At 43.8% G+C, this 26,163-nt stretch overlaps 1 protein-coding gene across 11 annotated transcripts in view; it reads left to right on the forward strand.

Annotated features, from left to right (window-relative positions):
- Window positions 1-26,163, forward strand: part of SFXN5 (sideroflexin 5) — a 175,386-nt gene that overhangs the window by 56,939 nt on the left and 92,284 nt on the right. For 10 of the 11 annotated variants that reach the window (XR_005225270.2, XM_043544945.1, XM_043544947.1 and 7 more), the window contains 3 exons: window positions 3,407-3,460; window positions 8,855-8,911; window positions 10,864-10,929. Coding sequence is in view for 10 of the 11 variants with exons in the window: in XM_043544945.1 (XP_043400880.1) it covers window positions 3,407-3,460; window positions 8,855-8,911; window positions 10,864-10,929 (177 nt within the window). In the remaining variant the exon portion in view is untranslated. The remainder of the gene's footprint in view (window positions 1-3,406; window positions 3,461-8,854; window positions 8,912-10,863; window positions 10,930-26,163) is intronic. The other variant, XM_043544950.1, reaches the window with a different exon arrangement.

Raw genomic sequence — 26,163 nt, forward strand, 5'->3', positions numbered from 1 at the left:
CCTCGAGATCATGCTGCCTCAACTATTGTAAAGATTGAAATCTGCTGTGTGAAACCTCATAAACCAAGTGCATTGAGGCATACAACACTCAGATTCATAGATTCCAAGGCCAGAAAGGGCCATTGTGATCATCTAGTCCAGGGATTGGCAACCTTTGGTACGCAGCCCGTCAGGGAAATCCGCTGATGGACCGGGACGGTTTGTTTACCTGCAGCGTCTGCAGGTTCAGCCGATCGCAGCTCCCACTGGCCGCAGTTTGCTGTTCCAGGCCAATGGGAGTTGCGGGAAGTGGCGCGGGCCGAGGGATGTGCTGGCCGCTGCTTTCCGCATCCCCCATTGGCGAACCTCGGCCGTGAGAGCTGCGATCGGCCGAACCTGCAGACGCTGCAGGTAAACAAACCGTCCCGGTCCATCAGCGGATTTCCCTGACGGGCCGCGTGCCAAAGGTTTCTCATCCCTGATCTAGTCAGACCTCCTGTATGGCAAAGGCCGTAAAACTTTCCCCAAATAATATCGAGAGCATTTTGTTTAGGAAAAAATGTCCAATCTTGATTTAAAAATTGCCAGTGATGGAGAACCCACCAGGACTCTTGGTAAATTGTTCCAGTGGTTAATTACACTCACTGTTAAAAATTGACACCTTATTTCCAGTTTGAATTTGTCAGGTTTCCAGACATTGGCTCATATTATACCTTTGTCTAGTAGACTGATGGGCCCATTACCAATTATTTGTTCCATAAGCAGGTACTTACGAACTGCGATCAAATCACCCCTTCTCTTTGTTAAGCTAAACAGATTGAGCTTGAGTCTATCACTAAGGCATAAGAGTAATGATCCTCTCCAAGGAAGGTGATAACATGGTCACCAAAATATAGAGGTTAAAATTAGTGTTATTAATTTGTTGTAACCTACATTTTGGTGGCAACTTGTAGTGGGACATTATTTTAAAAAAAAATTAGGTTAAACAGAAATGAGTTAACGATCAAATTGACAATGAAATCGGCCCAAATCCAGATCTGTCAGCGGAGCTGAGAGCTGTCAGATGAGTCCAATTTCACTAGCTGTAAAGGATAAACTGGAACCTCTTGTCTTTTTTTTTAAAGAAGCATTTTCAAATGTTAAAATTAAAATGTAACATTTATGCCAATCTATCTGTGAAATTTAGTGACAAAATTGGCAGCCTGCTCTAGCATAAAAACAGTGTGAATCTTACATTGAACATAGGGGGATGGGATTTCCTCGAGCAAAATGATTGTGCAGCAGTCTTATGGTTCTAGCCTAGGACAAGACACCAACTTAGGAAGAGGCTTCATCTGAGCTTACTTAACTCGGCAGCATAGCCTAGTGGGTAGGGCGTTGGAGTCAGAGTCAAGAGAGCAGGGTTCCATGCCTGGCTGTGCTGCTGGCCTGCTGAGTCACCTTAGGCAAGTCACTTCTACCACCATGTGCCCTTTGTAAAAGGGGGAAATACTTGACTCCCTTTGTAAAGTACTTGGGGATGAAAAGCAGTCTGCAGTGTTGCCAACTCCTGCAATTTTATTGCGAGTCTCATTATATTTGGCAATTTTCTTAAATCCTCAGCTCCTGGATTTGTGTGATTATTTGGGAATCTTTTTTTAATTTCTTTCTTGGGTTCTGATTCATGGTTTTTGGGTGCTTGGGACTGGCAATACTGCAGTACATAAGAGCTGAGTACTATTGTTAATATGGACTCACAGATAAATCCACTTTCCTTAACCAGTAGGAAAGGACTTTGGTTTTGTAAACATAAAGATCCCTCTTGCTAATTCATCCCACTTGACCTCTTTCAACTAGAGTCTTGTCAGAATCAGCAAATCTTTAGGGAAAGCATCTACATCTCTTGGCTTCAAAGCCACAATGACCATCACATCAGTCAGGCAATTAGAATTTGGTGGTTGATATATTTCTGGTGTTTAGGGTTTTTTATTTTGTTTTCCTTTTTAGCTGTTTTTTTTCCTTGACAGTAATTAAAAGTGAAGCTGTACATTCCTTGGCAGACTCTTGCACATATGGAGAGTTTGCATTAAATGTGCCTCTTTCAGTCATGCAGATTTTGGGTGTTCTTTTTCTTTTCATTTAGTCTCTTTCTTGTTTTCTTCCGCTGAGGTTCAGATTATAAATGACTAATGTTTTGGGCTGCTTCATCTTCCCCAGTCTTTTTAACCCGTTGCCTCTTGGGGCCAAATTCAGACCTGTTGGAATGAGGTGCAACTCCTATGGAAATATCTGGGCCAAGTTTGCTGATAATGTAAATCGTGGTGTTAGTTACATGCTGGGTGTAAATGGTAAGTTAGTGTAACTCACTGATTTGGCACTCAGCAGGCATGCAAAGTAGGTGTAACTTATATTTCAAGAAAGAGCGTAGGAGGAAAAATCAACTTAACAGGAAGGTGTAAACTAAACCAGCCCTTCCAACCTTTTTTATACCCTCTTTTTAGTTGTTGTTTCTCGCTTCTGGATTCTTAGGCTGTGAGTTGTACCCCCAAAACTGATGCAGCTGCAAATGAGTGGTGATCGTGGGCTCACCTCCCTTCCTTTTGACTGATTCTTTTGGCTGTTATATCAGGTTTTACCCTCCTCTCATCCTCAGCATAAATAAGATCAGAGAGGATGGCCTAGCCCAAAGTCCAAGAGTGTGGGTGAATCCACAGCCTTCTAGCCCCGAGGTCAGAGTGGTACTACGAGGAGAATTTTTTCTCCTGGTAACATGGGCTCCTATGAAAAATGCACACACTCAGGAATAAATTTGATTTGGTGGGCTCTGAAATAGACAGTCTTCACATTACAGATCCACGCTTGTCGTTCCACTCTAATTCCCAGAGAATTAGGCAGCTGGAGGGGAAAAAAAATAAAAATGTGAAGGCATATCCCATTATATCTACCCATTAGCTGACAATTCATCTGACTGGGAGCTTTGTTTGGGGGTTAACCTAAGGAGTTCCTTTATACTTCCTTCCCCATCCCTCTTCAGTTCCCTGCATTGTGGCACCTTTTCTCTTGTGGAATGGGACACAGCCTTTCTGTGCTGCTCCCTACATACCCATGTGAGGCCCAATATCCCCATCCCTATTGGCCCAGTGAACATGGGACTGAACTCATGGCCCAGATTTGGATCTCTAGGGTCCTTGTAACTGTGGGTGTGAGGAACGTAAACTCACGATCATTAAAGCAATTGGTCCCAATTAAGAGCACTTGAACTTCAGGGTTTTCCAACATTAAAATCTGATCTCTTTTTGACATTTTCTAGAGGAGCTGCATTTCCAAAAGTTGAAACAATAAACATATCAAAGAATAAAAACCTTTCCACCCCCCCACAAAGAGATTGACAGTGTATTCATTATGCTTTTTTTTTTTTTTTTTTTTTAATCATTCCTCTCTCTTGTAGGTTGTTGGTCTTCTCCTGCCAAACCAGACGCTGGTGTCCACTGTTTTTTGGCAGGTAACAATCTTCTGCCATGGCACATTGAGTCTATGGACTTGTGTGACAAAAAGAAAGGCATCATTGAATTACATCTCCAGTACAGACCTAAAAAATGAGGACAGTGTGACTAAGGCATATTTACCTTTCTGCATCAAGAGCATCTTAGTTAATGAGAAGACGGTATGGCTGGATGTAACTGGAAATTTTTGGTAGGACTGGAGTATGCTGCAAATAAACCCATGGGGCTGATTCTCCACTGCCTTGCACATTGTGTTATCATGTACACCTGTGTAAAGAAGGTGTAAAATGGTGCTAAATCCAAATTGTATTACTATACACCCACTTTGCTCAAGTGTAAATGATGACACGAGGTGCAAAGCCATGGAGAATTAGGCCCTTGACGCTCACACCTCTGCTGTTTTGAAGACATTCTGTCAAGTAGTTTAGGTTCCAGCCTTTACATACCTTGAAAAGGACATATTCTGTCAGAGAAACAAGGGGGGGTGAGGTCACATCTTTTTTTGGACCAACTTCTGTTAGTGAGAGGGACAAGCTTTCAAACTCCACGGAGCTCTTAGCAAAAAGATCTGTGTGTAGATCAAAAGCTTGTCTCTCTCACCAACAGAAGTTGGTCCAATAAAAGATATTCCCTCACCCACCTTGTCTCTCTAATGCCCTGGGACCGACACAACTACACCTACACTGCATATTCTCTTAGTGAAATTCATCCACAGGGCTCTGAGGCTTCAGAAGGTCCCCAAGGCAGCGGAACTTACATGCAGAAGACTCCACATTTGCTGAGAGCTGGGCTCCATGCCAGTTCTGCATGCTGAGTCGGGTTTGGGAGAGGGAGTGGGGGCTTGGCTAAAGTTTCTGCGGTTACCCCCATGTAGTTTCTTTGTACAAAGCTATTTAAGAGGGTGTGTGTGTGTGTGTGTGAATTTGAGCCATAGTAAAGGTTATCCCAAATAAGCAATTCTGAATAATTGAAATAAAAAGACTTATTCAAGCTGTTCTTAAAAATCTTTGTTTATTGCCTTCAAAGTAAATAGTGCTATAAAATGTCATGCCAGCCATGGAAGATCAAGGCATAATGCAAACTATCTAGGACTTTGGAAAGGGTATGTGCAGTCAACAGAAAACATAAGCGTATCCTAGTAGCTTGTGGCTGTGTTTAAATTCAACAAGGTAAGTTGTGGCCACATAGTTCAAACGCTGAAGCTGCATCTTGTGCAATATACAACTTTAAGAGGCAGTGTGGCTGGAAATGTCTAGAGTTTTTCACTTCTCCCACTGTCATGATGCCTAAGAACTCATGAAGTCAGTGACAAAACTCCCTTTGATTTCAGTGGTGCAGGATCAGACACTTGATTATGCTACTCTTACTCATGTGCATAGCCCCACTGATGTCAGTGAGACCCCTGGCATGTGTAAAGACTACTCATGTGATTAAGGGTAGCAGGATAAGACCCTAAAGAGTCCCTGTTCACAGTGAAAGATGAACCTTGTTTTCTGTACTTAGAGAAAGTTGAAGGGGTAAACTGAAGGGTCTGTTCTTAACTAGGACTCCAGCTACGAGCACAGCACAAAATCTGTTTAATCGTAAAAACAGCAAGGAGTACAGTGGCACCTTAAAGACTATCAGATTTATTTGGGCATAAGCTTTCGTGGGTAAAAAACCCACTTCTTCAGATGCATGGAGTGAAAATTACAGATGCTGGCATTATTATACTGACACATGAAGAGCACATGAGACAAGTTTTGTGAAATTCTTCAAGGACCAGATTCGTACACACTGTGAGTAGTACCTTACTGTGCAATAAGTCTCACTGAAATCAAAGGGACTACAATGCAGTTACTGGGGGCCATGGATCAGCGCTCACTTCGCACTCCCCATCAGTACCCGGCCCGGGCTGGGGAAGCTAATGATCCAACCAGTGGACCAAATTCAGTGATGAATCCTGGTTGCGTGCCACCTGAGGCACACTGCGCATACGCTCAGAAGAATACATTTACTCAGTGTAAATAAGGGTGTCAGAATCCTTATTTGGAACTGGAAAGAGTATTCTAAAAAAAAAAAAGTCAACAACCCACAAGAGCATAATCCAAGATAAATTCATTAACAGAATATACAAATTTCAAGTCCCAGACCAACTGCCTCTGAATATAGGGGAGAGAAATGTGCTGATCCAGTTACACTGCTGCATCGCCCTAGACAGGGCTCTTACATGCATCAGGGACTGAGGATGTCTTAGAGTCAAAGGACAAAAGTCCAGGGAGCCTCTTTAAACTCCAACTCTACTTTGCTGTGACACTTTGTATAGTTCCACACTACTTACTGATTTGATCAGTTGGAGCTTCTTTGAGGGCAGGGGGGATGGCACAGCTTTTTATTTATTTATTTATTTATTTTTAAAGATGCTGGTATTTTTTGGTAATTAACAGCATCTTTAAAAATAAACATTGAGAACAGCATTGAGTTCACTGGGAGTTACATGTGCTTATGTAGAGGTAGAATTCGACATGCAGAAAGTAGGATTCTAACTGCTTGACAAACTGTGATCAGATGCAAACCCAGCCCACAGCAAAGAAAAGGAACGTAGCCTTCAACTTGACTAACTCGGAGCATGCTTGGGAGGCTGCTTCAGTGGTTCTCAAACTTTTTCTGGTCCTGACGGCCTGCTGGACCCACTGTCAGACCAAGTTGCCACAGATCACAATGTTAACAGGAGAGGTTCATTTTGGGAGTGCTTCTCTCAAACTTCAGATGCCAACTTAATTTGTGGTGCAAAAAATATGGGGGTCACCAGACTTCCCAGGGAGAGAACGTTTTTGCTCCTCCATCCGTGTTCCCTCTTTCCCTTCTTCCTCTATCCCCATTACCCTCCATCTTTCCAGTTCTCTTTTCCCCCTCCTTTTCTCCTTTTCTGACTCCTTTCTGTTTCTTTCCCTTCTTCTCTCCTTTCAGTATCATTTCTCAGGTTCTGACCAGCAGCTGGAGAAGAGCAGCCCCGTGCGCCTGCACTGACATACTTTAACCACAGCACCTTGAGTACGCATGTTGCAGTCCAGGGCATGTCAGGCCCCAGACTGAGGTAAGCAGTCATTGGAGCAGCATGAGTGGGACCCTCTGAGTCTTTGGAGTCCCATTTTTGCTGAATTGAGGGAATGTTCAGAACACCCTCCCTCCAGTCGATCTTTCCTGGATGTGGGGGGAGTGGCCCTACTACCATTGCCACCCCCTCTGAACTCTGCAGACAGGGGGAGTGGGCCATCCAGCCACCCCCTGAAGAGTCCAGAAGTGTATCAGCCAGCCACCCCAGAAGACAGCAGAGCCAGAGAGTGGATAACAGGGCACTGATCCATCCCCACTCTAAAGACTGCTTAAGGTAGGAAGGGAGTGGGGCAAAACTTGTCCCAGTTTTCTATTTCTGAGCTGAGATTCTGGTCTGTAACTGGGGTGGAGTTGTGGGATGGTGATCAAGCGGGGGTGAGTATTGGGTTCTCAATGAAACCCAATTCCACCTGGTTGAGGGTCTGTTACAGAAGTTTCTCTAGCTCTGCTCGATGGACCACTTCAGTGGAGTTTGATTAGTGGAGCTTTATAAAGACTCACTTGGAAACCAGGACAAATTCCAAGCACCTATTGCCAAACAAAATTCTCAGAAATCATATATATTTTTTTTAGCATAAAAGGCAAATTTTGGTGGCCCCATGTATTCCTTTATGTGAAAGTCCTGAGATCAATAGGAAGAACATGCTTGTGGGCCATCACTACTGCTTTTTCCCAATTGGTCCTTCTGTGCCTATGCCTTCCCCACATTTAACCGCTTGGTGACTCTGTCTCTCCCCTTTCTTCTTTCTCTCCTCTCAGGTTCTGGCCATTAGCTGGAGAAGAACCAGTAGTATCCTACTCTTACATTGAAGTACATTATGTGTGGCACCTGCTTTGGGAGTGGGGTGGGGAACCGTAGTTCTTTTAATTCACAACTGCTGTGGATAAAGCACTTCAGTTCAAAAGCACGGCGTTACTCTTCTCCAGTTGCCAGTACTGTTGCTGGCACACTTCCATTGGAGTAAATCTTATCCTAGAAGTCAGAGATGGACATACCAATTAGATCATCCAGTCCATATCCCCTAAATGGTACAGTAGATTCATGATCCCCAGCCTCCCATGAACCCCCAGTTTGAGAACCACTGAGTTTAAAGAGTGTCTAAAAGGTTGGCTGCTAGGGCCTATAATATCCTGCAACTTTCTATAAGAGATGTCATGGAACAGAGCAGGAAGAAGAATGTTTAATGTTAAAATTGCCATGTTCTGTAACCCTTCAATGATGCTATCATTTATGCAAAGAATTTTTAAAAGGTTTGATCTTTCCAGCTTTAGATCAGTTTTTATCACAATTTTACTGTTTTAATTTAGGGTGTGTTTTTATTTTCTAGTTTTAGTGTGCGTCCGTGTCTGTGTGAATTTAATCCGGGTGAAAAGGAGAGGGTCAGAGACACTGGGATGTCAACTGTAGGGCCAGGAGTGGGATGCAATATAACAAAATGGTGACAGTGGAGGATACCAAGGAGAGATTCGCTTCCCCCTCCCCCCCAGACAGGTGGGAGAGACCAGCCTATTTGTCTTTCTTTTGGGTTCAGCCCCTAAAGGGATCAAACAGCCACTCTTAAACAAAAGACCAGTGGGGGAGACTATCTCACTAGGTGTATCTACAGCACCTAGCACAATGGGACTCTGATCTTTGTTGGAACCTCTAGGCTAGTACCAATAATAGGAATAGCACAAGGTGGTTGTTCTGGGATAGCTGTAATAGGACGTTTAAGTCTGAGCACACCCACTGTTTTTACTGGGTTTTCTTAAGTATCATGAAAATATTCATATTAATAGATTTTATAAAACTTTTATTTAAAAAACCTAAATTTAGGGACTTAACTATCGGACTGTGTCCCTTTTAAACTTTACTGCAGCTAGTACTGTGGTCAGAGGGCCAGATTCATTGTCCATTGATGTCATTTAAAAGACACCCCTTGACTTAAAAGGGGAATGGATTGGACTCTAAGTATGCACAAAGCTTTAGAAATGCGAAGGGGTGGCGGTCGTTTGTGTGCGTGCGTATGTATGTGTGTGTAGAGTGGATAACCTACATTTCTGCATTTAGTTTTTCCTCTCTGTTACCCCTGTACTTTCACAGCCATATAACAGTCTTCTCGTTGATATCACAAAGCTTCCATGACCCAGTGGAGGTATAATTGGATAAAGTGGACTTTTCTGTATCATGTTTGGGGAGGGGGGAGTTTTTTGGGGGTTTTTTTTTTTGGTTTTTTTGGCAGCAGTAGTGGCATAGATACATTCTCTTTTTTAAAACAGTTGTTTGTATCTCTCATTTCCTTTTGTTTCCTTTTTAGTGGTTGAATCAGAGCCACAACGCATGTGTCAACTATGCAAACCGAAATGCAACTAAGGTGAGGAGATGCTACATAGGCAGTATCTACAGTAAGTCTGATCTTTTTTGACACTGAAAGCGTAATTCCTGAATCTTGGACTTTAACAGAAACTGCAGGGTAGGTGCCACAGCAGGTTTATGGATTGGCCTTTCTCCTATGGAGCCTTCACTATTAAATTGTCTTAGAAAATAAATGGACTGAGTTTGTTTTCAGTCTAGTCCCTGGTTGTCCTTTGTTCAAATCCTCAAAGTACCAAAACCAGGGGTATTGTTCCAGAATAGCAGGGCTGTTGCTGGTCTGGGTTTAGGTGATATAAGCAGGTGTAGTTCCTATTCTGCTTGGTAGAATGTATGCATGCTGTCTGTAATCCTAATTTAGCTCCTTCCTAGGGTTTGACTTTATTGGTAACTCAAATAACCTCAACCAGACATAAAACCATTCCCCAAGGCAGGACCTCTCGGCTCTAGATTCTGGTTCCTTCTGGTACTTGCTGGTTAGTGCTAATAAGAACCATCTGCTAGTGTGATTCCGCAGTATTCATTCGATACCTTCAGACAGGTTTCAAGCATTTGAAATCAGGGTGACTGCATAGAGGAGTTCTGCAGGGTCCTCTCTCTTTACAGGTGCACTGGAAACTTGTTAGATAAAGCTAGCACAGGAGCTGTATTGGCATGCCCTCTGTATCTAATGCTATCATTTTCAAGAGCATTTAAAAGTGAGGATTCTGGGCCTCTTTCCAGACACCAAGCTTCTCTCTTCTCCAGTATACATGGGAGCCACTAATTTGGGGAGATGAGTCAGTTTCTCTTCCAGATCTTGTTCTCCTACATGGCAGACAACGTGCTGCCGCGACTGCAGTTTGCCATTGGGCTGGCTCAGTTGATAGTCTTGATTGGTAAGAAGTGACTTAATTTAACATAGTAAAGAGCAACGATGATAGATATTTGGCTTTTCTGATGACAAAAGAAGACTCGGCGATTAAATATACAACCCCTGGTGGGAGGCGGGGGACAAGTCTTTCCCTCATTTTGTTACTATCTCAGGGGTGTTCCTCTCAATACAGTTGCAGAACTAAAGTGTTCTTACTCCTAGTCTTTCTTTCGCACCCCCTTCCCCAGATTTTTACGTTGTTGTATCACTTCTCATGATGTCTGAGAGCTTAAGGTATGAAGCTGAATTAGAAGCCATTGGACTTGCATGCAATAGATTCTCATTAAAAGCTAAAAGAAGTTGTCAGGTCAAGATAACCTTTTAAAGAGCTATAGTTAAATCAGAAAGCTTTGGGTTCATAATGTATGTTGTGTGTGTGTGTGTGTGTGTGTGTGTGTGAATAGTTCTGCCACTTTGCCAAATCGCATTTATGTATAATATTTCCAGGACAAAGAGTAAATTTCTGGTGCTAAATAAATAATTTTCCAAGTCCTTTAACTCGGTGGTTTTCAACCTTTCCAGAACACTCTACCTCTTTCAGGAGTCTGATTTGTCCTGCGTACCCTAAGTTTCACGTCACTTAAAAACCACAGGGGGCCCGCAAAGGTAAGTTACATGCTTCAGCCCCTGCTGCCCAGTGGGGCTCAGGCTGAAGCATATAACTTAGCTTCACAGGGCCCCCTGTGGCGTTGTCCTGCTTGCCACCCTGCACGCCAGTCCTGCCCTTGCGACCCTCCTATACGCATCCCCTGACCCCTAGGTTGAAAAACATTGATCTAGATGAGTTGACGTATCCTCTGGGAGACCTCCACATACTCCCAGGGATATGTGTACTCCTGGATGGGAACCACTGCTTTAACCTACTCCATCAGGCTGTAACTCCTGTTGTTTTGGCAATCCCACTAGCTAACAGGGCCACGTATAACCCAGCAGCTGTGACAAAACCAAACATTTAAAAAATAATAATAATAATTCAAAATTATTTTCCTAACCAGAATTCTGTGTTGAAATTATTTTGTTTTTTTCTTTCCTTTCCAAAGCCTTCTCCAACATCCAAGTTCATCCAGGGCTACTTGGGAGCTGTCATAAGTGCTGTCTCAATTGCAGTGGGTAACACTTTATATTTCTCTCCTCTAAAGAAATAACTTCTCCCCCATATTAATTTTGTATTTTTTTGAGAGATGGTTTGTTTGAAATGGCAAATGGCTTTACTTTAATAGACATAACCTAGATTGAATATCAAGAAAAGATTCTTAACACTTAGGGCTCTCTGTCCATAGGCAGCCAGCCTTTGCACCACCAAGACATTACGCTCTACGAAGGCCATGACTACATTACCACTTATGCCACTCAGGGGTGTGAAAAAACATACCCCTGAGTGACGTAAGTTTTGCCAGCATAAGTGGTAGTATGCACAGCGCTATGTCAGTGGGAGAGCTTCTCCCGCCGACATAGCTACTGCTTGCTCGTTGAGGCAGTTTTATTATTTCAACGGGAGAGCTCTCTCCTCTTGGCATAGCGCGGCTAGGCGAGCAATCTTACAGTGGCGCAGCTGCATCGGTACAGCTTGCTCGTGTAGACATGGCCTTAGCTCTTTGTAGTAGAAGTCAAGGTTATGTCTTCACTGAAAATTAAATAAGAGTTATTTATACTCAAGCTCACTTCCCCACTGTATAATGGCACTTGAGCTGCATAGAATGATTGTTTTAGCCTCACAGATTGGTTGTGTTAGCAGCTGATGAGTTCTGCTAACTTGAGTTTAGCCCAGGGGTGGGCAAACTTTTTGGCCCGAGGGCCACATTGGGGTTGCAAAACTGTATGGAGGGCTGGGTAGGGAAGGCTGTGCTTCCCCAAACAGCCTGGCCCCTGCCCCCTATCTGCCCCCTTCCACTTCCCGCCCCCTGACTGCCCCCCTCTGAACTCCCGACCCATCCAACCCGCCTCCCGCTCCTTGTGCCCTGCCACTAACTGCCCCCCCCGGGACCCCACCCCCTATCCAACCTGCCCCTGTCCTCTGACTGCCCCAACCCCTATCCACACCCCCCCCCCCGACAGGCCCCAGCTCCGGGACTCTCACGCCTATCCAACCCCCCCTGCTCCTTGTCCCCTGACTGCCCTGATGCCCACCCCCTATCCAACCCCCCTGTCGCCTGACTACCTTCCGGAACCCCCTGCCCCTTATCCAACCCCCCCACCCCCTTACCATGCTGCTCAGAGTGGCAGGAGCTCGCAGCCATGTGGCCCGGCCGGAGCCAGCCATGCCGCCCAAAGCACTGTGGGGGAGGGGCCGGGGGGCTAGCTGCCCCAACCGGGAGCTCAAGGGCCGGGCAGGACATTCCCGCGGGCCGGATGTGGCCCACGGGCCGTAGTTTCCCACCTCTGGTGTAGCCTATACCTCAATGGGTGGGTCAACTCACATTAAAAGCACCATTGCACTTCAGTTAAGGGTTTTTGCGGCAGGGCAGGATTTGAGTTATGGCATTATTCAAGTTGTAACTTAACTCAGCAGTGAAGACAAGCCCTTACAAGTTTACATCCCTAAGTTTATGGCTTAGTGCTGTAACAATCAGGTTTATAATTCTTAGACTTCGTAGAAGCACAAGTTCAGCTCAGCTATTCTTCATCTGTGTAGAGTAGATACATTTCCAGAGTTGACTCAGCCATTCTTCTTTTCAAGGTGGGCTTTCAAATATGGCCTTAAAAACTAAGGTGTTCTGTTTGCTCTGCTTGGACATTAAAGATCCCATGGAAACTTTTGTAAGACTAGGGATTTGCCCTGTTATCTTGGCCAAAACATCCCCCACCTCTCACTTCCCTGCAGTTGCCAGTAGGCTACTGCCCTTCACAGCAGCAGTGGGTGTTTCTGTGGTGGTGTCTATAAATAAAATGCTCAGACCTATGAAGTCACCAGTTTTCAGAGCAACAGCCGTGTTAGTCTGTATTCGCACAAAGAAAAGGAGTACTTGTGGCACCTGGTTTGTCTCTAAGGCGCCACAAGTACTCCTTTTCTTTTTGCGAAGTCACCAGTGTTACCTGAGTAAGGACAGCAAGATTGAGCACAGAGTTTGTCGAATGTTTTGAGAGTGTTTGGACTGAAAGTATATGTCTTTATCTGACACTCTTGTGTTAGGGCAAGTCTACACTACAAAATTGAGTCTTCTTAAGTTACATCGACTTACAGCCACTGCGGTAATTCAACTGCTTTTACATGTCCACAGTACGCTCTTTGCGTTGGCGCGCATCCTAACCAGGAGCGCTTACAACAATTTCACTGTAAGTGTGGGCATTGTGGGATGGCTTCCGCAAGGTAGTAACAGTCGATGTAAGCAACGCAGTGTCTACAGTGACACTGTGTCGACCTAACTACATCAACTTAAGTGCTACGCCTCTCATGGAGGCGGAGTTATTAAGTTGCTGTAGTGGGCGAGTTACATTGGTGGGAGCTCCATTTTAGTGTAGACACTTACAGGGTTAGACTGATGTAAGCTACCTTACATCACCCTAACTCTGTAGTGTAGACCAGGGCTTAGATGTTTTTCCTCCTACATGTAAATTTCTGCCTCTGAGTGTAAATTACACTCATTTTGCACAATTACTGATTGCCAAGTTACTCTGCTTTACCACTTACATTCTACATACAACTTCCACCACAATTTATGTAACTGCTGAATTTGTCCTAGTTTCTTCAATATTTCATCAAGCAGTTACCTCCCACCCCACACCTTTCCCCCAAACACATTAGCCCTCCAGGCGTGCACACAGAGCAGGCTAAAGCCTGGGAGAAGATATTAGCCTTTCACCATTTCCTGAATGTGAGTAGCTCTCATACCAGCAGAAAAAGTGGATTCCAGATGCGGGACCCTCCACTGACAAAGCTCAGCCCCAGCTCATAAACAGTCACATCTGTGGATTGTTAGAAGGGGCACCCTGGCTGATCTCATTTGTCATAATGATACATCACAAGGCACTGTGTCCTCTCACATATATTTGTACTGTAAGTATAAATATAACATTCATATTTATTATTAATCCTAAATCATTTCAGTCCAATTAGCCCATCATATTGGAATTATAATCTGAACAACACATCTTGCAGGACAGTTTTTACTTTGTTTGCTTATATAGTGTCATTGTTATATAGTGCCTGGCCCTTTCAGTTTGAGTAAAAGTAGTCTAATTCACTTGGAGCTCCCTTCCTTTTAGGGCAGTTTTGAACTGAGTGAGATCCTCCTGCTGTGCGGAGATGAGACTTTTTACAGATGCAGTGATTTTACCTGGTAAGCGTCTAGGTTAATAAGCAGAGTAAAGTTTCTGAAACAGGTATTCCACATCTATCTGTTAAACAAAAAATGATTTCGAAAGAGCCTTAATTTTTGTTCCCTGGGATTCTAAGGCCTTAGACATCATTAACTGATCTCTGCTGTCAATTAGCAGCAAATCACCTCCCAGTGTGAGCCAATTAAGACTAGATGACCTGAAAACAAGTGCCATTATCTCCAGTGGTCTGCAGAGACCTTGTATTAATTAAAGTGAGTCCCTTCCATGTTTGCAGTGTGCAAGTGACAGAAGGAGGAGAGCTAGTGGGGGGGAGGGGAAAATCAGTACAGAAAGGTCATGACAAATCAGTTGATTTGAGGTCATGTTTTCCCATAGTTTAAATACCCTTTGTCTTTATCTAACCACAGTGGGCTAGGTTCTGCTCTCAGTGACACCTATACGACCAAATCAGGTTGCAGGGGTGTAACTTACAACACAATTTGGCCCTGTGTTTTTAGCAATTAACCAAAAAGCTCTGTAATGCTTTATAAACAATTGTTTCCCCATTATCGCAAAAGCAGCATTTACTGGTTTGAGCTGCCTTGTTCATTCTTACAAATCTAGTTCCTATCTGCTTGACTCATTTATAGGTCCTGTGACTTTCGTTTACACATCTCGTGCCATAGGTGGTAACTTTTTTTTTTTTTTTTTTTTTTTTGAGCGCTGTTTCAAATGCAGTGGGGAATATAAGATCCTCAATTAAATTTCAGCCTAGCCTCCTTGCTGTGCATTTCTTTAGGAGGCTGTCATCTTTTCTGGGGATCAATTAAACATGTTTTCTTAGGGAAAAGGAAAAAAGGGGTTTATTTGGCTCTTGCTTATCCTATTGCACTCAGGTGATGTCGGTGGAATTACTCCTGCTTTTTACCAGTAGAAGTGAGAGGAGAATCACGCTTGATGGTGTTCGTCAGCTTTCATGAACAAATTCTACTGACAATAAACAAGATTTTCATTCAGAGGCAATACTGGTCTAATGGCTTGAGATTGTGACCGGGAAGGATGGCTACGTGGTTAGAGTGCTAGCCTGGGATCTGAGATCACTTCCTTCCTCTACCACAGATTTCCTCTGGGACCTGGGACAAGTCACTTTGGCCCAGCTTCGCAAAGGTATTTAGGCTCCTACCTTCTGGAAGTTAGGAGCCTAAATGCCTTTGAGGAGCTGAGCCTTTATCTCTCTGTACCTCAGTTCTCCATTCATACAGTGGGGAAGCTTGCATTTCTCTACCTCACAGAGAAAGTGTGGATAAGTACATTTAAGACTGTGATGCACTCAGCTACCATGGTAAGGGAGGCCATATGAGCACCTAAGAGTCAGACAGGAGATGTAGGTCAAAATGTTCAAATTGGGTGACTGAAGTTAGGTGTCTAAAGAAGTGATCTGATTTTCAGATGTGCTGAACACCTGCAGCTCCCAAATGAGGTCAGCAGGAGCTGCCACTTCTCAGCATCCCTGAAAATCAGGCCACTTATTTAAGTGCCTCAATGTGAATTAATTAGATTAACTATAGGGACCCATCTCTAAAGATTTTGGCCCTGGAACCTGTTCCCTCTCCATCCACTGATGCATAATGTAACTTTGGGAAAGGAAAACTATACCAGGTCCAGGAATTTATTTCTTCACCAACCCAATCTCCAGATAAATTAGCCATTTAAAAACAAACTAGAGAATATACTTTAGGCAATAATCCTGCATTGGCTGAGGAAGAAGGGGATGAAGTAGCAGATTTAACAGGTCTCTTCCATCACTGATTTATGTAGTTTTTCTAGGATGTTCTGCAAATATATTGCCTCCACAGACATACACTTGCTTCCTGTGTTCTGGACAAGAATAGAGGGGGGAGGGTAGACATGACTCTTTAGATAGATGTAGTCTTTACCCCCATTGAGCACATATGTAGAGCTAAGCTAACTATTTTAAAGACTGTTGGATCGATGCAGCACAGCATACAACTTTCAAGCGTGTGGCTCTGAGGAGGCAATATGTTTAAAGGATTCTAGTTACTGGTAAGTAACCTAGATTTATTTTTTTATGCCTCTGTGATTTTGGTGTATTTTTATCTTGTTCTCTGTATACTTGCCAAAGCAAGCCTTCTTTCTGCCTCTTATTTTGATTGCTATATGCTTAACTGATCTGAACACTAAGCAAGAATTGTTCTTTTTCATCAATCAGAGTCCTGTTGTTAGAGCTTATTTACCCAGTATGGATATGTGGTTGCTGTTCACTGTGGTAATATGTGAAGTACAATTAATATCAGCTGGTTTTCCTAAACAAGACAGACAAAGCCAGGGAACATTGATAGGAATTGAGAGAAACCAGGTATATTTTAAAATATTTTTTTTCCCAAATATTCCAGCTCCAACCATTGTAATAAGTTGGAGGGGTTTATAATGATCTGAAAACCCTTTACGTGTAATCATAAACCCATATCTGTAATTTGTCAAGCTTTGGGAAGGTGAAAAATGCTATGTAAGCGAAAAGCACATTATTATTCCTGTTAATAACTTTTGCAAGCATCATAATTGGACATGGTTCTTAGGTTCCAGATCCAAACATGCCAAAAGTATAGGTGTTTGTACCCAGGGCTTTGGTTTGAACCCATCACTAATCCCAGTACTAAACTGTGAACTCTTCCTGCGTCAGAGTCAACTATCCAGTACGCTTACATTGTGATAACAGCTTCCATTTGGGGGTCAGAAATGCCCCTAAAGCTGTGTTGTTTCTTTGACATAAAGCAGCTTAGTACAAGAATCGCATGCAGCTGTGGAAATGTCACCAAAACAATCAGCCGAATGCACAGCTTGGTGATCAAATGGGTCTACAGTAGGTTGTTGAACCAGAGGCTCATGCAACTCCTGTGCTATCAAAGGGGTGTGTGTTCCATCAGTCAATCAGTTGTACTTGTGTTCAGTTGTATTACATTTTGGTGGCAACACCAGATTACCAGAAAGACACTGATAATTTGGAAGGAATTCAAAGAGCAAAGAAGAGGGACTGAGTTACTAGGAAAGATTAAAGGAGCTACATATGTATATAAATTGTCTAAAGAATGCCTAGGGGGACTCATGATAACAGCCAGTAAAGATAAAAAGAAATGGAAGATTTAGGCTGAATATGGAGAAACTTCCTGACAGTGAGATGTATGGGGCTGTGGAATAGTTTCCTTAGAGAAGTGGTGCCTGCTCCGTTCTTTTGGGCTTTTAAAACTAGATTGTACAAAGCACTGTAGGAAGCAATCTCATACGGGCTAGGAGATGGACTGGGTGATCCAATAGGTCTTTTCCATCAATGACTTCTGTAAGTCATGCTAGGCAGAGGAAAAATGGGCAATAGAGGACTGGTATAAAAGTGATTAGAAACATTGGCTGGGGGGAAGAATAGGATGATCCTGGAATGAAGCTTAAAAGAATGTTTTAAATTAAAAAAAGAAAAAATCCAGAAAGCAAGAGTGGAAGACAGGGAGGTGGGGAACTATGTACAATAGAACCACTGATTGGTTTTCTGTGGCTTGACAAGCAGCGTGGATGATGAAGCGTGGCTCTCCTCTGGTGTCCAGGGAAGAGATCTGGCACCAAGCCTTCCTCCCCTTTCAGACACTCTGAACCTGATTCTCCTTGTACTTACAGCATTGTAGTTCCAGTGGTTTAAGCGGAGTTACTCCCAACTTACTCCAGTGTTCATGAACAGAAAATCAGACTCTCTGTTCCCAGGCTCCGCTGTGAATGATTTCCAAAGCTGGCAACTAAACCTGCTTAGCCTACACCATGCTCCCGGCAGTATCCGTTAGTCCAAAGGGCTGCCTGGGTGGGGGGTCTTCACTGGCTCAGCAAGCCATGGAAAACCAATTAGCAGGTAAGAAATTTTTTGTTTTTCTGTGGCTTGGCTTCCCAGTATGGATGATGGGTCTGGTTAGCAACACCCACCCAGGGAGGAGAATGGGAAATTAACAGCCAACTAACTGAACGGGCTAGAGTGACAGGAGAAGAAAGTTGGGCAGTCTGGGAAAGAAGAGTCCTCCCCTGAGCAAAGCCAGCTTAGGGGCAGTAATAAATTAGTGTCTTGGAGCACTCTATATGCCAATGCTTCATCTGCTGGCAAAGGCAGGTCCAGTCAGTGGCGATTGGTGTAGGTGCAGCTGATGCTCCAGAGCGCATCCAAAAGAGGCCTCTCCTCTCTCTACCCAAGAAGTGGCTGTGGCTCTGACAGAATGGGCTTGAAGTTGAATCAGGGCGCGGAGGCTTGCAGAGGTATTGGTGATCAGGATGGATACAGCAAGGGAGTATGGTCAGACATGCTTTAATCCCCTTGCAGGAAACCTCAAGGATGAAGAAGAAACAGGGCTTTCCCCACTCCTTTGTTCATGACAAGTAGGTCTTCAAGACTCTACAGACATCCTCCGGCGCTTGGATTTCCAACTACATCTGAGGTTTCCTTCTGCATTTGGGGTCTCAGCAAAAATTGGGGTGGGAAATCTCCTGTTTAAAATGAAAAGAAGCGGGGACAAGTGTGAAATGCTGTTTTTCCCTTAGGTAAAATGAGGTGAGCAATTGCAGGCCAAGGCTCTGAGCCCCCTCGCCCTTCAGGTGGAGGTGACACTAGTCTGAGTGCTGTCATCCAGGAGACCATAGTAGGGGCACAAAGGGCCTGGAGCAGCCTGTTGAGGTTCCAGGGAGGGAGCAGGGATGTCACTGGAAGCCTAAGGTAGTACATGGCCTTTAGGAATCTAGTCACAATACGGTTGAATTTCCCACAGATACCCCTAGTGGAGCCCCTGGGGCTTTCGAGGTCTGAAGTTTAGATCCCTGTGGAGCTAGTTGAGAAACCCTCATCCTAGAGAGACTCCAGGATGTCTGAGTGAGGGGGATTTCTTCACCAGAGCCCAGTGGGACCAACACCAGGCTGAGAAGATGGCCCACGTTTTGTAGTAAGCAACGCTGGGGATTTTTTTTTTTGTGAGAGCATGACAGAGCATGGGGGACTGTCAGAAATAGCTACCTTTCATTAGGAAGCTCCTTTTACGAGCTGCCTGAACGTTGAGTGTCTGCTTCTTCCTCAGAAAACGGGGACACGTGGAAGGGGTGGTCCGGAGGGTATCCCTCTCTCCTGTCACCATAACCCTTGGGTGTTGTGCCCACACCTAGATCTGCCGTGGGGAATTCTGAAATGAAGTGAGGACATCCAGTTTGGAGTTGCTCATACTGGCAGGTGTCTGGGGCACTGCTTGGCTGGCATTTCAGATACACAGGACCTGTAATAAAACACTGGAGGGTTCCCAATTAGGGCACCTCATGGAAGGTGTGAGCCTGATTTGGCTGTGCAGTCTTCATGGCTCTAAAATGGCCCCTCAATATAAGACACCTGCTGCCTTCCTCACCAAGGGTATGTCTACATAGCACTTTGGAGACTGCAGGAGTGAGTATCCCAGACCGGCTTGACAAACTTGGGCTCGTGGGGTGCAAGCTAGTGCTCTAAAAATAGCTGTGTAGACAGTGTTTTGAAGCTGCTACAGAACCGGAACGCCAGCCCAAGCCACAGCTTCGAAGCACTGTCTTTCCAGCTATTTTTAGAGCGTAAGTGCAAGCCCTGCTGGGCCAAGTCTATAGATCCAGGCTTGGAGCTCCTATGGGCTCCCAAATGCATGTGGACTTACCCCAAGAGACCAGTGAGCTTGGAGCCAGAGGGCCTGAAAGGAGAGGACCTTGGCTCCAAATCTATGGCTTCTGGTTGGTCCTTTGCTGCCTGACTGACTTTGGAGGAGAGAAACCACCCACTAACTACTCTGGGGAGCCGAGACATATCATAATAGTTAATATTATATGTGGCCTTACATCTGTAGGTCTCAAAGCACTTTACAATGGAGGAACGCTATTATTTGCGTTACACAGAGGGGGTAACTGAGACACAGAGAGCTTAAAGGACTTGCCCAAGGTCACCCAATGAATCAGAGCTAGGAATAGAATAGCAGTTCTCAAACTGTAGGTCGGGACCCCAAAGTAGGTTGCAAACCCCATTTTAATGGGGTCACCAGGGCTGATGTTAGACTTGTTGGGGCCAAAACCGAAGACTAAGCCCCACTGCCCAGGATCGAATCACAGGGGCTTCAGCCCTGGGTGGCAGGGCTTAGGTTACAGGCGGCCCCCCTCAGGGCTGAAGCCCTTAAGGTTTGACTTTGCCCACCCCCCGCCACCTGGGGTGGTGGAGCTTGGGCAGACTCAGGCTTCAGTTCGCCCTCCTGGGGTCTTGTAGTAATTTTTGTTGTCAGAAGGGGGTCGCGGTGCAATGAAGTTTGAGAATGCCTGGAATAGAACCCAGAAGTTATGGCTCCCAGTCCTGTGTGCAATCCACTAAACCAAAGGAGCCTTGTAGGGTACAATAGAATAAGATCAATGATATACTTTATTGCACCAATCCCTCAGCTGGTGTTCATCACTGTAGCTCCAGTGCAGCTCCGAATCATCAGTTTACTCCAGCTGAGGCTTTACCCCTTCCAGCCTCTAATGAGCAGGAGTTCCAGAAAGAAAACATTGGGCTCTCTAGGAGGTGTAAGGGGAACTTGGTGAAAGAAAAAGACATCACTGAAATAATACTTAAATTCATTCTTTGCTTTGGTGTTCTCAGAGCAGGAAGGGGGACTGGCGCAGCAATGAGACATACATTTTCTAGGGGAGGAAATCAGATGCACGTCAGATCAGATGAGCAAGGAATCCAGTGACTATCAGGAGAATAGGGAATGTTAGTCAGCCTCAATCAGGCTTAGAACTCCAGAATACGCCAGCAGATCTCTAGCCAATACATTTTGAAAATGACGGTCCTATAAATTTTGACTTTGTTCCAATATAGAACAAAAATATTCAGAATTTCCTGCAGAAGGAAATTTTCTGACCAGCTTCAGTGGGAAGATTGAAAAAGAATAAGAAGTGAGCAGACAACCTTGGTAACTCAGTGTGGAGAAATGTAAGGTAATGAGGTTGAGGACAATAAAAAAGCAAAGAAATTATCTTCAGGGATGTTACATTGAGTGTAGCTCTCTCTTAAGTGGAAGGATCAGAGGTGGTGTGGGATAACACTATAATACCTAGCTTGCATCAATTATTAGCAGTAAAATAAAGGGTAGCAAAAATCTGCTGTATATAAATAAGATTCTGAGAGGGTTAACTTTAGTGATTTAGACCCCAATCCAAAGTGCACTGAAGTCAATAGGTTTCAGAGTAACAGCCGTGTTAGTCTGTATTCGCAAAAAGAAAAGGAGTACTTGTGGCACCTTAGAGACTAACCAATTTACACCAGGTTAGCCGTGACATTATCGGGGATAGTGTTCTTGACGGCTTGTAGTCCATTGGTTAGTCTCTAAGGTGCCACAAGTACTCCTTTTCTTTTTGAAGTCAATAGGACTCTTTTTATTGATTTCAGCAGATTTTGGATCTGGCCTTTAAGCATCCAATTTGAAACACTTAAGTTCCTTACAACCAGAGGTTCAAAGCTTTCCAGGATCATCCAACATAGATAACTGGAGTTCCAATCAGTACGGTATGTAGGAGGATCTTTTGGACAAGCCTTCAAAACCAAGGCCCTGCCTGCTTTATGTAAAGATCCCACGGGATTTCTCAGAAGAGTAAGGGCTTTTTCCAGGTCCTTTGGCTAAATTTCTGACCTCTCCCAACTGCGCAATGTGCTGTTTAGCTTATTGCTCAGCTGGTTAGTTGTCTATCTGTTGCCCTCCGCCCCAGAGCGGCTGTGTGATATTGTTGGCATCATTCTGGTCTCACACCAGGATGGTCAGTAAGTTATAGTGATGAGAACCTTGTGTAAATGAGATCAGAATTAAGCCCTGTATGATGATGTGTGTGTGGTATATATAATTCCACATGAAGGCATCGGTGGTGACTCCATAGTTAAGACTGCATTCCAATTTCCAGTTATAGTTGGGATTAAATCCCTTTTTGTGCATGGAAAATAATGTCTGTAAGGTTGCTATTGACCATACTTTCCCATGGGTACAGACTGAATTTCCAAGAAAATCTGGAAGTAAATCCAATCATCAGCTAGGAATCATGGGACTGAGCATATGTTTGCTTGAGCATGTTGCCCTCTGTTGACTGCAGGGTTGTTGTGAATTTCTCCATCTTAAAAACTGAAGGGAAAAAAATCCATATGCTGTTGTTTGTAGTGTATAAGACTAATGTGTGTCTTTGTTGTGTGGGCAGCATAAGATCTGTGTTTTCTGTAACTGTTCATTTATATTCTTCTAAGTGCTTGGGTTTTGAAATTAAGTGACAGATAACAATGCATTTATCGCTTTCCAATCTTAAGTGGATGTTGGGGGGGAAAAGAGAAGGGCAGAGAGGGTGTGTTTCTGTTCGGACTATAATAAATAAAACTGCATATAAATGTAACCCATGCTTACTCATTGTAGCAGTCTGTCTTCTCCTGTCAGGGCCTGTAACATGGGCTGTCTGAGCTAGTGGTTGTTGGAGCCAGGATTCAAGTCAGGATCAGGGTCATATGCCAATGGTCAAAGCCAGAGTCAGCAATGAAGCAAATTCAGCAAGCAGGAGTAATTCTGCCCAGGGAGGGTCATCAAAAATATTGGCAAATGCTTAGGGTTGTAAGAAAGAGTCCCACTTGGTCAATGCTGAATGATTCTCTTCTAGAAAGGGAGAGGCCCACACCAGGGCCTCCCCAGTAAGCAAGCCCATCTTAACTTGATATCTGGCATGTTCCTGGGGCTAGAGCATAAACAGAAGTCTGCATTGGGTACCGAACCCATGAAACTTATGCCGGTACCATCATTTTTCTGGCAAAAGAACTCTGGGGCCGGTGTCGTAAGAGAAGCCAAAGGGCTACCCACAACCATTCAGAGTGCTGCAGCTTGCTCCTGCAAGAATCGATTTCCTGTCTGCAACTGTCGTACTTGCAAAAAGAAAAGGAAGACTTGTGGCACCTTAGAGACTAACAAATTTATTTGAGCATAAGCTTTCATGAGCTACAGCTCACTTCATCGGATGTTAGTCTCTGAGGTGCCACAAGTCCTCCTTTTCTTTTTGCGGACACAGACTAACACGGCTGCTACTCTGAAACCTGTAGTACTTGGTCTCTCCTTTTCTGGTTTTCTGCCTGAAGGCCAGCAATCTGCTCCTGAGACCTGATAGAACCCTGGGGTGATGGCGAGGTGGGACCCCCAGCAGTGTCCATGCCAAGTCCAGGAGTCAACAATGAGTCCTGAACGAGATCAAGGTTGGCCTGAGCAAGCTGTCAGGGCCTGTAGCATGGGCTGTCTGAACTAATGGTTGGAGCAGGAGTAAAGTCAGGGTTGTGGTCACACCAAGGATAAAACTAGAGTCAGCAACTGAGGTCAGGGCAAGGAAGCAGGAAAAAGGCATGGTAACAGAATCAGGGACAAGGCATGGTAGGTAGCAGGAAGGGGCAAGGCATGATAGCAGGAACAGGGATGAGGCATGGTAGCTGGGACAAGGAGCAGGAGCCAGGCAAGGAATCAGGAACTTGGCTTCCAGAGTCTGGGCAGCAACAGACCTATCAGTTAGTTGCTCAGATGGGACAGGAACACCCAGTGGTGTCCAGTCAGCAGTCTGCTGTTAGTCAATGGGTGTAGCTTCTGGTGGCGGGGTATTAGAAGCAATTTCCTCCTCACCCCTTACAGCTTGGTGGCACAGAGGATAAGGCTCCCATTCAGTGGGCCTAGGTGTAAGACCTGTGGTACCTGATGCCTCCAGTGGCTGGATCACATAGAGGGTTGAGTCTGCTACAGCCTTTTATAGTCTGACCTGTATAGCACAGGCCAGAGAACTTCCCCACAGTAGTTCCTAGAGCAGATCTTTTAGAAAAACATCTGTTCTTGATTTAAAAATGGTCAGATATAGAGAATCCACTACGACCCTTGGTTAATTGCCCTCACTGTTAAATATGTACACCTTATTTCCAATCTGAATTTGTCGAGCTTCAACTTGCAGCTATTGGAGCATGTTATATCTTTCTCTGCTGGACTGAAAGGCCCATTATTAAATATTTATTCCCCATGTAGGTACTTATATACTGTGATCAAGTCATCCCTTAACCTGCTCTTTGTTAAGTTAAATAGATTGAATTCTTGATTCTGTCACTATAAGGCATGTTTTCTAGTCCTTTATTTGTTCTCGTGGCTCTTCTCTGACCCCTCTCCAATTTATCAACATCCTTCTTGAATTGTGGGCACCAGAACTGGACACAGGATTCCAGCAGCAGTAATACCTGTGCCAAATACCGAAGTAAAATAACCTCTCTACTCCAACTTGAGAATCCCCTGTTTATGCATCCCAGGATCGCATTAGCCCTTATGGCCACAGAATCACACTGGGAGCTCATGTTCAGCTGATTATCCACCATAGCCCCAAAACTTTTTCAGAGTCACTGCTTCCCAGGGTAGAGTCCTCTCCCATTATGTACGTATGGTCTATTTTGTTTGTTCCTAGATGTATACATTTACATTTAGCCATATTAAAATTCATTATTTGCTTGCACCTAATGTATCAAGCAATCCAGATTGCTCTGTATCAATGACCTGTCCTGTTCATTATTTACCACTTCCCCAATTTTTGTGTCATCTGCAAACTCAGTGATAATTTTATGGTGTCTTCAAGGTCATTGATAAAAATCTTAAATAGCATAGGTCCAAGAACTGATTCTTGCAGGACCCACTGGAAACACACCTGCTTGACGATGATTCCCCACTTATAATTACATTTTGAAACCTATGGGTTAGCCAGTTTTTAATCCATTTAATGTGTGCCATGTTAATATTCTATTGTTCTAGGTGTTTAATCAAAACGTCACATGGTACTAAGTCAAAAGCTGTAGAGAAAAAGATATGAAATAAGTCTGACAGGATCTCTTCTCCAGAAACCCATTTTGATTTGCATTAATTACATTAACCTGCTTTGCTTCTTTATTAATTGAGTCCCATATCAGCTGCTCCATTATTTTGCCTGGGATTGATGTCCAGCTGATAAGGACTATAATTACCCAGGTCTTCCCATTTACCCTTTTTAATAATTGGCACAATATGAGCATTCTTCCAGTCTTCTGGAACTTTCGCCGTGCTCCAAGACTTATTGAAAATCAGCATTAACAGTTCAGCAAGTTCCTTAGCCAGCTCTTTTAAAACTCTTGAATGTAATTTATTTGGACATGCTAATTTTAAAATGTGCAGCTTTAGTAGTTTCTTTTTAACATCCTCCAGAGGTACTAGGGGAATGGAAATAGTGTTATCATCACTGTCTGATGAGATTAGGTCATCTGTTTTTCCCCCGAATACCGAACAGAAGTATTTATTGAACACTTCTGCCTTTTGTGCATTATGATTGATAAGTCTACCTTTTCCATTTAGTAATTGAACGATACCATTGTCAGGATTGTTTTCTGTTCCTTATATATTTTAAAAACTCTTTCTTCTTAATGCTGCTGGTCATAGATTTCTCCTTGTGTTCCTTTGCTTCCCTTATCAAATTTCCACAATTCGTAATTTATGGTTTATATTCATTACTATTAATTTCCCCTTCTTCCATTTGCTATATATTATTTTTTTATAGCTGCCTTCACTTCCCCTGTAAACCAGGTTATTTTTTTTAACCAGCATGGTTTCTCTCTCAGTTGTGGGATTGTGGCATTTTAGTCATCTACTAAGGTGTTCTGAAATGATTCCCAATTATCATTCATATTTTCTGATTAAATTCTTCCTCCCACCTTATTTAGCTTATAATTGTTTTCAGCTTTGTGAAATTGGCCCTATTAAAGCACCAAGTATATATATATTACTGATCTGGACTTTATTCTGCTTGCACATTATAAGTGTGATCAAGTCATCATCTCTTGTACCTAAGAGCCCATTAATTTTTAGTTCTGTGATCATTTCCTCTTTATCCATTAGGACAAGGTCTAATAAAGAATTCCACCTGGTTGGTGGCAATACTTTTGGAATGTGTTAGGAAATTGACATCTATAAGGTTTAGAAATTCCAAGAATGTTATAGCAC

Source organism: Chelonia mydas, chromosome 4 (assembly GCF_015237465.2).
Source record: "Chelonia mydas isolate rCheMyd1 chromosome 4, rCheMyd1.pri.v2, whole genome shotgun sequence".
Lineage (NCBI taxonomy): Eukaryota > Metazoa > Chordata > Testudines > Cheloniidae > Chelonia > Chelonia mydas.